The following is a 13,410-nucleotide window of genomic DNA, read 5'->3' on the forward strand; positions in this document are numbered from 1 at the left end:
TAAATAAATAAAATTTAAAAATAATAATCTAATTAAATGAAAAAGAAAATACAGACCCAAGAACCCAAGAACCCGACCACGGCCCTCAGCCCTGGGTCTGGCCTACTGCTGCGGCCACACCACGCCCCCCTCCCCGCCCCCAGCATCCCCACTGCAGCCCACGTCTGTTCAGGACTTCCCACAGCACCTCCTCAGGGAGGGCGAGGATTCCGGCAGCTGCACCCCCTCCCCACTGCGGCTCCCTGTGCAGTGCTCAGAGCTCCCGCCAACACTGGGCTTTGGGACCCCCCACGCTGCAGGGGCCGGCGCCCTTGCAGGGTCTGCTTTGCACAGCCACCCCGAGGCCTCAGAAGGCCTGCACCAAAGGAAAGCCGCGACACAGACTAGGAAGTTAGCGTGTCGTGTCTCTGGAATCACGGGAAACGGGTCAGAGAAACGGCGTGGCCAGAAGGGAGGGGAGACGCTATAGGAACTTAACACTGGCGCTTCTCGGAGTAAGCAGAAGACTTCTGGAAAGAGGAGTGGCTGCGAGGGGGGAGGAGGGGCGGCCAGAGCCGGGGCGCTGGGAGCACGTCTGGCTTTACTCCTGGTTCTGTGCTCAGGGAGCACTCCTGGCGGGCTGAGGGGGACTGAATGGGATGCTGGGGGTCAATAAGGCTCAGGTGTACTCTCTCTGAGCCAAGAATGACTTTTTTTGTTAGTTCCGTTTTGGTCACACCTGATGGTGCTCACGGCTTACTCCTGGCTCTGCACTCAGGAATCAGGGGCCCCTCTGGGATGCCGGGAATCGAACCCCAGTCGGCCGCGTGCCAGGCAAACGCCTTCCCTGCTGTACCCCGAAGAGAACGGCTTCTAAAGTAGAGCTTGAAGGTACAGGAGAAGGTTTGTTTCCCGGCACTGGGAGAACGGGGAGGGCGGGGCCAGAACACCCAACCCTGCGAGGAAGAGGGCGAGTTTCTGTGTCGGCAGCTGTAAGCCACAGAGGGGAAGGGAAAGGGAAAAATCACCAATACTACAGGGATTTCAGGATTTCACGTTTTGGGCCCGGACTTGAACTTCTCTTTCTTTGCTGAGGGCGGGTCTGGGGGCAGCACTACACCTGGTTGCACTCAGGGCTGATCCTGGCGCTGTGCTTGGGCATCACTCCCAAGAGGGGCTGAGGAGGGGAAGGGGGCGGGTGACCTAATGAAGGGGATTGTTCCTTCTCTATCTTACCTGCCAGTGAAAAAGGAAGCCAGCTGAAAAATCGATGATGGGTTGGGACCAGGGCAGTAGTACAGTGGGGAGGGCGTCTGCCTTGTACACAGCTAACCAGGGTCCGATCCCCGGCATCCCATATGGTCCCCCGAGCACCGCCAGGAGTAATTCCTGAGTGCGGAGCCAAGAGTAACCCCTGAGCACTGTCAGGTGTGGTTAAACCACCCTCCTCAAAAAAAAAAAAAAAAAAAAAGAGGAAGGAAGGAAGGAAGGGGGAGGGAGGGAGGGAGGAAGGAAGGAAGGGGGAGGGAGGGAGGAAGGAAGGAAGGAAGGAAGGGAGGGAGGGAGGAGGGAGGGAGGGAGGGAGGAAGGAGAGGAAGAGGGGGGAGGAGGAGGAACGGGAAGAGAAGGAGGAAGAGGAGAAGGAGGAGAGGGGGGAGGAGGAGGAAGGGAGAAAGAAAAAAAGGAGGAAGAGAAGGAGGAGGAAGGGGAGGGAAGGAGGAACAAGAGGAGGGGAGGCAAGGAGGGGGGATGAAGAAAAGGAGGAAGAGGAGGAGGAGCGGAGAAAGAGGAAGAAAATATTTCTAGGGCCTGAGAGAGCACAGCGGGTAGGGCGTCTGCCTTGTTCCTCCAGTCCTGTTCTCCTTCTGCCTTGCACTCAGCTGCCCCGGGTTCCTTCCCCAGCACCCCTTATGGTCCCGGTGAGCCCCACTAGGAGTGATTTTTGAGCACAGAGCCAGGAGCAGTAAGCCCAGAGCATAGCCCAGAGCATAGCTGGGTGTGGCCCAAAAGCCCAAACAAAACGAACTTTAAGCTTCTCCACTGATGGCCTGGAAGGGCCCCGCTCCCAGTGGGCCTCCCGGACCACATGCAGTTATTCCCTCGTCTCTCTCAGGCAGGGAAGGAGGAACCCGCAGGGTCACACGGGTCTCACAGACACGAAGCCTGTTCCTGAGGGAGCACCGGCCCCCACCCGTACTACCCTGACGTTACCTCAGGCAGTGGGTAATGGATGTGTTCTGCTCCACGTCCACGGAAAGGTCGAGAAAGTCTTCATCCTTGCTACTAACCTGCAGCGGAAACAAACAGGAGACAAAGCGTAAGGCCCAGAAGAGGGCCCGAAAGGAGCGGGGGCGGGAAGCTGGCACTGTCACAGGGACCCGCCAAGCCCAGCTGCGAGCTGGGGGCCTGGAAACAGAGCCCCTCGGGAAGCACCCCCAGCTACCCGCACGCACGGCAGCTTCAGCCCAACGGGGACCGGCCGGCCAGCCCGCAAGCCCCGGGGCCCAGAGGAGGAGCTTGCACACCGGCACCAACTCAGGCCGCAGGAGGACGACGGGGCTGGGAGAACACGTGGCCAGAGAGACGGCACGGCGGGTAAGGTGCTCCGTCCCCAACCCCACACACGCTCCCGCAAGCACCACCGGGAGTGACGCCTGAGCACTGAGCCAGGAGTAAGCCCTGAGGACTGCTGAGTATGATTCTCGCCCCCCCACAAACACACACCAAGGAAAGAAAAAAAAAAGAGGAGAGGAGGGAAGGAGAGGGGAGGGGAAGGGAGAAGAGATACTGGGGGGAGGGGGTACTCACAATTTTGTTAATTTACCTCCAGAAAAAAGTTCTGCCAGGTGCTCACAAGTGAAAATCAGAGAAAACTCTCCAAACAGCCTCGTCCATGGAGACTCTGAGGGGTACCTGATCTAGGGGTCAAATACAGCCTCATCTAAGAGGGCATTAGGGGGTGTCTGGTCTAGGGGTCGGGTACAGCCTAGTCTACAGGGGCATTAGGGGGTGTCTGGGTCTAGGGGTCGGGTATAGCCTAGTCTACAGGGGCATTAGGGGGTGTCTGGGTCTAGGGGTCGGGTACAGCCTAGTCTACATGGGCATTAGGGGGTGTCTGGGTCTAGGGGTCGGGTATAGCCTAGTCTACAGGGGCATTAGGGGGTGTCTGGGTCTAGGGGTCGGGTATAGCCTAGTCTACAGGGGCATTAGGGGGTGTCTGGGTCTAGGGGTCGGGTACAGCCTAGTCTACAGGGGCATTAGGGGGTGTCTGGGTCTAAGGGTCGGGTACAGCCTAGTCTACAGGGGCATTAGGGGGTGTCTGGGTCTAAGAGTCGGGTACAGCCTAGTCTACAGGGGCATTAGGGGGTGTCTGGGTCTAAGAGTCGGGTACAGCCTAGTCTACAGGGGCATTAGGGGGTGTCTGGGTCTAAGAGTCGGGTACAGCCTAGTCTACAGGGGCATTAGGGGGTGTCTGGGTCTAAGAGTCGGGTACAGCCTAGTCTACAGGGGCATTAGGGGGTGTCTGGGTCTAGGGGTCGGGTACAGCCACGTCTGCGGGGACTCTAGGGGGTGCCTGATCCAGGGGGTCGGGTAATCACAGCGGAGGAGAGGAAGAAACCCCTCCTGCTCATCCCTCCTTCACTCACTGCGACATGCTGCCATTCCTGGGCTCCCTGTCTCTGTCCCTCGCCGGGAAGCTAAGGCGGGGCCTCACCCCTGCATGGGACAGTCAGTACTGAAGCCCGGAACCCGGGTCCACTGATTGGAAACTTTCGCTCTTTAAAAAAATTTGGTGGGGCTGGAGTGATAGCACAGCGGGGAGGGCGTTTGCCTTGCACGCGGCCAACCCGGGTTCAAATCCCAGCATCCCATATGGTCCCCTGAGCATGGCCAGGGGTAATTCCTGAGTGCAGAGCCAGGAGTAACCCCTGTGCATTACCGGGTGTGACCCAAAAAGCAAAAAAAAAAATTAAAAAAAAAAATAAAAGACACATGGGGCTGGAGTGATAGCACAGCGGGTAGGGTGTTTGCCTTGCACGCGGCCGACCCGAGTTCGATTCCCAGCATCCCATATGGTCCCCCGAGCACCGCCAGGAGTAATTCCTGAGTGCATGAGCCAGGAGTGACCCCTGTGCATCGCCGGGTGTGACCCAAAAAGCAAAAATAAATAAATAAATAAAAGACACATAGGGCCAGAAAATACAGCATAGCTGGCAAGGCACTTGCCTTGCATGCACCTGACCCCTGCACCCCATACGACCCCCCAAGCACCACTAGGAGTGACCCTGCGCGCAGAGCCAGGAGTAAGCCCTGAGCACTGCATGGATCAAAGCAGGGCAAGTCGCATGCAAGGCAAGATACCCCACCTGGTGTTCTACCGCCATGGCCAGGAGAGCACTGTCTGGACTGTGTGTGAGTCCTCACAGCCTCCAGCGGGGGGCCTGGAGGTGGGGGGCCAGTCCTTTCCACTCAGGAGCCCCAACACTGATCCAGGGGAGCCAGGGCTGCAGGACGGAGGGTGGGGGCAGGAGGGGGACCCTCTACCCACACCCACTCCGTCTGCCTCTCTGGCTGGCCTGGAGCAAACTAAGAGGCGAGCGGCTGACCCAAGACTCAAACTGCTGCCTACGAAACAGTTTGTAGTCTGCATCCAAACACGACGAATGCCTCCGAAAATTAATGAGATTCAGTGCTTTTATACAGACACACACACACACACACACACACACACACACACACACACACACACAGAGAGAGAGAGAAAATAGGTATTAAAAACAAACAAACAAACAAAAAGCCCAGATCTCTCAGATGTCTCAATGTTCCAGAGAAGATCCAAACTTAAAATGCATGAATCAACCGGAAAAAAAGATATTCTTAAAATAAAACAATCTAAACAATTCTGGGATGAACTAGATATTGAAATCTGAAGTCAAGGATTTTAAAGACACTATTGTAACTATCTTTGTTAAAGTAAAATATACTCACAATTAATTAAAAAAAAATTTTTAAAAAAACCCTCAGACAAGAAAAGAAACCATGAAAAAGGATGAAATGGAGAGTCCAGAACTGAAAATATAATGGATAAGCTCCAGAGCAAACTGAGGCGACAGCAGAAGGAACATGTGAACCTGAAGACAGGTCCATGGACGCTATACAATGAGAAAGTCAATGAGGAAAACAAGGGTTAAAAAAAAGGGTGGGGGGTCAGAGCAATAGCACAGCGAGTAGGGCGTTTGCCTTGCACGCAGACGACCTAGGTTCGATCCCCGGCATCCCATAGGGTCCCCTGAGCACTAAAAGGAGTAATTCCTGAGTGCAGACCCAGGAGTAACCCCCGTGCATCGCCGGGTGTGACCCCCCCCCAAAAAAAGGGAGGGGGAATAAGAACAGAGACACTCAGGGGCATGTCAGACAATGTCACACACAGAACTGGACTACGAGCAGGAGCAGAGGGCGAGGCAGGCAGACAAGCTTCTGGAAAAGTGCGGAATATTTCCTAAATGTGGAGAAGGTCAAACACTTGTAAATCCAACAAACATCAAGCAGGATCGATCCGTAGAAAGCTGGTGCGGGCACATCGGAGAGAGAGTGCCGCAAAGCAACGCGAGAAGCAGACACAGCCCCCAGACACAGCCCTGGGGGAGACGGGGCCGTCGGGCGGCTGCTCTCACCAGACACGGAGAAGGCCGGAGAGAGTGCGGCCTGGGGTTCCCAAAGGGACCAAATGGGCACAGACACAGGCCATGGGTATGACAAAGTGTTTCCAAACTAGACTCAGATCATGATTGTACAATCCAGTACTTTGCTTTAAAAAAAGAAAAAAAAAAAACACCAGATGGATAACCTTTATGGCATGCAAACTATGTTGCAACCAAGTTATTTTTAAAAAGGTAAAAAAAAAAAATATTCACGAACAAAACTCACATCATTAGAGGGAAAAATAAGACACTCTCAAAACCCTGGTTAGATTTTTTTATGCTCATGAATCACGCACACACACAAAAAAAAATAAATTTATTTTTACATTTTTGTGCCAATCACAACTGACAATCACAGTACACCAAACCCTAACAAAAAAAGCACATGCTTCTGACTTGACAATTCTCTGCAGGGAAACTAACACACACACACACACACACACACACACAATTCTTTTCCTTTCTTTCTTTTTTTTTTTGGTGACAATCACGACTGACAAACACAGAACACCAAACCTAAAGCGTTAGCACAGCAGGGAGGGCGTCTGCCTTGCACACAGTCGACCTGGGTTTGATCCCAGCATCCCCTGTGGTCCCTGCAAGCACCACCAGGAGTGATTCCTGAGCACAGAGAAGCCTGGAGTGACCCCCGAGCATTGCTGGGTGTGCCCCCACCCCCAAAGAAAGCATTTTTCTGACTCGCTGATTCTCTGCAGGGAAGCGACCTCCTCCAGGGCAATATCTGAACATGTTTTTCCCCATCCTATGCTGGAGGGTGACCCTACGGAGGCCAGGGGTGCGTGGAATTCTCTGATGCCCGGGAGCAACACCTACACACGCACAGAGTGGATGGTCTGAGGTTAAATGGTAACAGTCCCAAGCTGAGAGAGCCTGTCTTCAAGGGGAAACTCGGGATGCCGAGACAGGCCCTGGGGCCAGGAAGAGAATTCCAAGCACTGGAGGGGGTGCCTGGCCCGGGAGGAGAGAGACCAACCGCCCTCGCCACCGCACACAGGACACAGCCCCGATGCTGACGGCTTAGCAGGGCAGAGACGGGCCAGAGGAAGCAGGCACTGACCACAGAACAGGGCCCGCAGCCCAGGTGTGGCTCGGCAGCGAGGCATGCGCTTCACGGGGCCGATTCTTCCTGGGTTTGCTCCCTCGAAGCTCCCCAGAGATGAGCGGCACCAAACTTCCTTAAGATCAGGCCCACCTCCCACGACCGCCGTACTCACACGGAGTGGGTCACCACTGCGAAATTCAACTAGGAATCAGTAACAAGATGCTATCCGGGGGGGTCCCAAATATTTCTAAATTAAAGCCTTGATCAATAGGCCACATCGACTCCCCCGCCGGCCCTGCTCTCCAGAGTCACAAACTGAATCCCCAAGGAGGCGCAAGCCAAGCAGCTGGAATTCATGGACACTCGGGTCCCCTGGGCTGAAAGTTCTGGAGCACCCTGGGGAGGGGGGGAGGGGGCCGAGTGCCCACCCTGCCAGAGCCTGGGCACCGCCCCGCCAATGGCCTGACTCCACCACATCACATCCAGACTCTCTTTCTGCAGGTTCATCCCAAGTTCCACTGACCCTGAACTTTCAAGCCACGTCACACCTCCAAGTTTCCACAACACTGAAATTCTAGCAAACCAGATTCAGAAATTCACAGCCAATCAGATGAGAAAGTAACAAGAGAGGTCAACGAAATTCCACAAACAAACCCGTTAATACATAAGGTTCAACTAGTGAGGAACAACTTGGTAAATCCTCAAAGACTTAACAACCCAGTTGTGAGAAACAAGAATTTTCACAAATTTTCTTTTACAGGAGTATTTCTGATACTTCCTTTAGCCATTTGGTAACAACAAGCAACATAAAAATGATTACTGGGTACCTGCTAAGGAGGCGGGCTTGGGGGTGGCTGGGAAAATGGGGACAACGGTGGAGAGAAGGTCACTGAGGTGGTGGGAACAGTGTCGGAACATCAAAAGTCCCGTAACAACTGCATTAGGAACAACTTTGTAAACCATGGTGTTTAAATAAAGTAAAACAAAAAAAAATTTTTTTAAAGATCAAACTCACATATGTAACCACAGCAAAATCAACTAGTGATCAGTAAGAGGATGGTATCCAGGAGGATCCCAAATATTTCTAAACTAGGGGCCGGAGCAATAGGACAGCAGGTAAGAGGCTTTGCCTTCTACACAGCCAACCCACGTTCCATCCCTGGTAGCCCACACGGTCCCCTAAGCACTGCCAGGAGTCATCTCTGAGCACAGAGCCAGGAGCAAGTCCTGACTTCTATGCCCCAAAATAAACAAACAAACAAAAACACCCAAATATTTCTAAAGGAAACTAACTGCAGACCAGTTAAGTATTCTGTGGATTAAAGGAAAACCATCCCAACCAACAACAACAGGGACAAAAGGAAACACAAAACAAACAAAAAACCCCAGCCCCTGGGGGAACTTGCAGCTTCCAATACTGAGTGTCACTACACAAAAGAGCGGGCACCCTCTTTTCCAGATCCCCTGTCACCGTCACCGGACACGATTCCCAGCAGTAGCAGAAAAACGACTATGTACTAAATGGGAAGATGAGTAGCTGGGATTAAAGGCTGAACCGCGACAGTGCAAGGACACGCCAGCAGTGGCACCTGAACGGCAGAAATGTTCTCTTCCTTTCCCGCACTCCTGTACCTGGCGCTCTCAATAATCCACACAAATGCCTTATCGTCACTTAGTGAAACTATGCCTGAATCCTACATGGCCCTTCTCTGGGAGAAATTCCAAAGACGACTGCCAACTGGAAACAAGTGACTTAGAGACCTAAAGTCAAGTTCCACAGCTCTCATACTTGAGCGGCTTGGAGCTGGGGGGTGCAGGGGGGCGAGGGGGTGCTACCCAAAGGCTGTCTCCTCAATACTATGAAATCTTTTCCTCTGGTTGTTTCTGGGAGAGGAAGGTGAGGTGATGAACACGTATGAACCAACTGAAAATGTCACTATAACCTTCTCAACTCCAAGTGCAGCTGCTTCCAGCCTCGGGAGCGTAGAAGCAGAGGCTATGAGGTCTGTGGGTAGGTCTTCCACTCGGATTATCTATCAGCAACCCCCGCCCCCCCAGCGTGGCGCGCGTGCGCGCACACACACACACACACACACACACAGCTAGAAGCAATGACAGAACAGGGAAATTTTTCCTCTCTTTCTCTTCCCAAGAAGCTGCCAGAAAATAAAACCATCTTCCCACACACCAGGATCTCATTCTGGTCTAAGTGAGAATGCAGCCTGTCTCCAAGGAAACGCATCACTGAGACGCAGACTCCCAGCCAGCCCCGGCTACATCCTAATTCGCCTTCCTTCTTCCCAGCAGGCTCTCGCATCCCCAGCCCCCTGTCCTGCGCTTGTGAGGACAGGTGACTGACCAGGAGGCACTCTCCCCCTCGCCCCCCGTCTGCTCGGAACTGACACTGTGTGTGTGTGTGTGTGTGTGTGTGTGAGAGAGAGAGAGAGAGAGAGAGAGAGAGAGAGAGAGAGAGAGAGAGGGAGTGAGAGAGAGGGAGAGGGAGAGGGAGAGGGGGAGAGAGATAGAAAGAGAGAGACAGAGAGACAGAGAAAGAGAGAGAGAGGAACACCTTCACCTTCAGAGTTCACACCTGGCAGCACAAGAGAGAGAGGGAGGGAGGGAGAGGGGGAGAGAGAGAGAGAGAGGGGAACACCTTCACCTTCAGAGCTCACACCTGGTGGCGAGAGAGAGAGGGAGGGAGGGAGAGGGGGAGAGAGAGAGAGAGAGAGAGAGAGACAGAGAGAGAGAGAGAGAGAGAGAGAGAGAGGAACACCTTCACCTTCAGAGCTCACACCTGGTGGCGAGAGAGAGACAGAGACAGACAGAGACAGAGACAGAGGAACACCTTCACCTTCAGAGCTCACACCTGGCGGCACCTGGCCACACCCCCTCCCCAGCCCTCTGGAAGGGCTCTGAAGCTCCACGAGGTCAAATTTTAGCCTCCAGCACACAAAGCAGGAGTCAGGAACTGGTAACCTGAGCGGCGGCTCTTCCTACCACCCTCGGGCTCTGTCCCCAGAAGCGTGTCTTGAACACACAAAGCACCTCTCGGGTGTGCAGAGCACAAGGCTCCAGGTCGGCGGAAAGAGGGGGAGAGCCAAGACCAGCCTGCCGCGGAGCCGGCACGCCGAGGGAACTAGGCAAGGACCAGCGGTCGGGGAGCCTGGGGGCCAGACCTCGGCGTCCAGAGAGCCCCGAAACAGTCCCCGCAAGCCTAGTCTGCCGCCACAGGGGCCCCCGCTGCCGTCTGCACCTCCCACCCAACGATGCTCCCGAGGAAGCGGCCCAGGGCGGGGAAGCCGGCGGACCGGAAACTGGGCTTGGCACGAGAGCTTTCCCCAGCCGCAGGGCAGGCTCCCGGGGGCTGGTTTGCAGCTCAGGCTCCTCGGGGCATTTGAGCCCCCTGTGAGGTCTCAATGAGGCGGGTCCTGGCAGCGCTGACAAGAGTGGCTGCCAAAAGCTGCCTGCGCTGGGCAGAAGTGGGCCCCCATGCCGCCCCCTTCTCATCCCACGGAGAGGAAGGCTCAAGCGAGGTCTTCCTCTACACCAACTGCTCGAGAGCCCAGGGCCTTCTGACAAGGACAGCTCGCTAAGGATGGGCACACAAGGCCGCTGGAGACTAGGTTCTCTGTCTCTGGACAATGTGGATGCTGGGGACCAACTGGCCAGGGTGTCACAGAGGGGACCCCAGGGCACTAGGAGGGAAAGGACTGGATGACTCGTGGGCTTTTGTGCAGTTAAAGATCTTAAGAAAATGGAGGGAGAGCATCCAAACTCCTCCCAAAGGAAAAGAGGAAAAACCCTTTTTGAACTTGCAACATCTCGTCATACAGGGGGGAAAGATGGAGGCTTGCAGAGAGCACTACGCTCAGTGAAGACACAATCGCACTCTCATTCGCGGCCACAAAGCACAAGAGACCTGCAGCATCACCCAGAGACTTTGCCAAGGACCTCTGGGCCCGGCTCCCACTCTCCAGGAAACAGCAGCTAATAGTTTTTGCAACACAAATATTTTAGGGAGCAATATTTGCATCTGCTAGGAGCAAATGACCTGTTCACCCAGAAGGAAGGAAGGAAGGGAGAGAGGGAGGGAAAGAAAGAGTAAGCAAGGAAGCAAGGAGGGAGAGAGGGAGGGAGGGAAGGAAGGAAAGGAGGAAGGAAGGAAGGAGGAAGGGAGGAAGGAGGAAGGGAGGTGGGGGCAAATGTGGCCAAGCCCATCTGCGGAGCCTTCCTGAAAACTCCCACATCCAAGGAAATGAACTCAGCCAGTGAGACCAGCAGGATGGTCTGGGGCAGGTGTCTCAGCCACAGAGGCAGACACGATTCCCATTACCCTGGTTCCTGCATCATACGCTCACCAGTCCCCCTGGACAGGGTCTTAGTATTTCACAAAGGAAATGACATCACTATTTGTTCTGCTATTAAGCCTGTCTTCCTTTCTCAAAGGTCCAGAAGGCTCTCACTGTATCTCCATTGCCTGTACTTGTGTGTGTGTGTGTGTGTGTGTGTGTGTGTCTGTGTGTGTGTGCGCGTGCACGTGCGTGCGTGCGTGCATGCATACACAGGGGTTGGGGTGGGGGGAGGCCTGAGGTAGGGAGACACACCAAGCTGTGATCAGGGCTTACTTTTTTGGCAGGTTCTGGGGACCATATGGGATGCCAGGGACCAAACCCAGGTCAGCTGTGTGCAAGAGGAAACGCCCTCCCCGCTCTCCTATCACTCCAACCCCTGTAACTTAACACAACAGATGGGGGACGGCGGAGAGGGGGGAGATAATTAATGAATAAAAGAACACTCATCTACACAGCACTACATAGTACCCAAAGGAAACATATCTGAGAGCAGCAGGTACAAACAAGAGAAAAGGAATGGAGGAAAAGAATGCTCCCAGAGAGGGTACATAAATCAACCCCATCACTTCGGGCACCTGATATCTTCTAATCAAGTTAATGAGTGCCTCGCATGACTGAACAAGTCTCCTCGCAGGGATGGCCCCGAGACGCCCGGGCTCTGAGCACACCGTGTCAGGATGCCCGAGTGGCAGTGCCCACCGCCGGCCCAGTTGGGAACAACTGGCTATCCACCGCCTGTAAAACGCATGAGTGAACTGTGGTCCTATCCACGCAATTCTACATGGCAATGAAAGTAGATTTAAGCATCATGCAAATACACGAATCTCACGGGAGATGCGGAGCGTGCGCGCGCGCGCGCACACACACACACACACACACACACACACACACACACAAAGACCCAAAAACAACAGGACACAAAAGAGTATATTATATTAACTGCATTCATACAAAGACCATAATAGGCGTCAGAGTAATAGTACAGTGGGTAGGGCGCTCGCCTGCACACAGCTGTTCTGGGCTTGATCCCGGCCACCCCATATGGTCACCCAGGGATGATCCCTGAGCACAGAGGCAGGAGTAATCCCTGAGCATTGATGGGTGTCCCCCTCCCTCACCAATAAAAACCGTCAAACTGAAAAGTGTGTGTTGAGTGTTTGTTCATTCCTTCATCCTAACACCTTTAGACAGAACCGCCCATCAAAAACTGACGCCTTGGGGCCGAGAGAGAGTCCAAAAGGTTAGGCAATGCCTTGAAATGACAGACCTTGGTTCAAACCCCAGCACTTGGTCTCCTAAGAGAATCGCCAGGCATAGCCTTGGAGACCCCAACACTCTCAGGTGTGGCCCTCCGGACCCCAGCAGTACCACCAGGGTGGCCTATAGTCACCAAGAAGGAGCAGGGAGCCCCCAGAGCACCACGAGGAGGGCTCCCCAACCCTCCCCCCAAAAATGAAAAGATGCATGACCTAAGGTACAGAGGAGGCAGTGGGAATGGAGAAATGTGGCATGATTAAAAATACTTCACACGGGGCTGGAGCGATAGCACAGTAGGTAGGACATTTGCCTTGCATGCAGCCGACCCCGGTTCAAATCCCAGCATCCCATATAGTCTCCTGAGCACCGCCAGGAGTAATTCCTGAGTGCAGGGCCAGGAGTAACTCCTGTGCATGACCGGGTGTGACCCAGAAAAGGAAAAAAAAAAAAAAAACTTCACAAGCAAGACTTGGCGAAACAAGAGGTGAGACCAGAATAGCACCAAGGAATACTCCTGATTAAAAGAAAGGGGGGGAGTATGCAAATCATACTTAAAAGGGGTAAAAATCATTCTAAAAATACATCCTGTATCAAAAATAATTTTAAAAAATGAAAGATTAGAAGGTAGGAAGTGTTAAAATTCATAGGCTCGTCATAAAACAGTAAGACAAAGGAAGAAAGAGGAGACAAGTGCCCTAAAGGTTCCAGCACCAGGGGCCAGAGGGGTAGTACAGAGGGGAGGGTGTTGCCGCGCACACTGCCAACCCGGGTTCGATCCTGGGCAACCTGTATGGTTCCCTGGGCACTGCCAGGAGTAACTCCTGAGGGCAGAGCCAGGAGTGACCCCTGAGCATCACTAAGTATGACCCCCCAAAATAAAAATGAATAGATAAAGAATAAATAGCTCCCCATTTTGCTTCTCCTACTTCTCTTCCTGCAGGATGTCTGTGATAGTGTTTAGCAAATAATTTAAAAACCCACCCACCCCCCCCAAAAAAAGACTAGTCTGGTAAGGAGAGGAGGCCACTGTATTATCACTGATCCCCACGAACACACC

The 13,410-nt window shown here is 53.7% G+C and overlaps 1 protein-coding gene across 2 annotated transcripts in view; it reads right to left on the reverse strand.

Annotated features, from left to right (window-relative positions):
- Nucleotides 1-13,410, reverse strand: part of USP46 (ubiquitin specific peptidase 46) — a 54,125-nt gene that overhangs the window by 9,175 nt on the left and 31,540 nt on the right. For both annotated transcript variants that reach the window (XR_008630196.1, XM_055138294.1), the window contains exon 5: nt 2,191-2,267. Coding sequence is in view for 1 of the 2 variants with exons in the window: in XM_055138294.1 (XP_054994269.1) it covers nt 2,191-2,267 (77 nt within the window). In the remaining variant the exon portion in view is untranslated. The remainder of the gene's footprint in view (nt 1-2,190; nt 2,268-13,410) is intronic.

Source organism: Sorex araneus, chromosome 5, assembly GCF_027595985.1.
Source record: "Sorex araneus isolate mSorAra2 chromosome 5, mSorAra2.pri, whole genome shotgun sequence".
In the NCBI taxonomy this organism is placed as follows: Eukaryota; Metazoa; Chordata; class Mammalia; order Eulipotyphla; family Soricidae; genus Sorex; species Sorex araneus.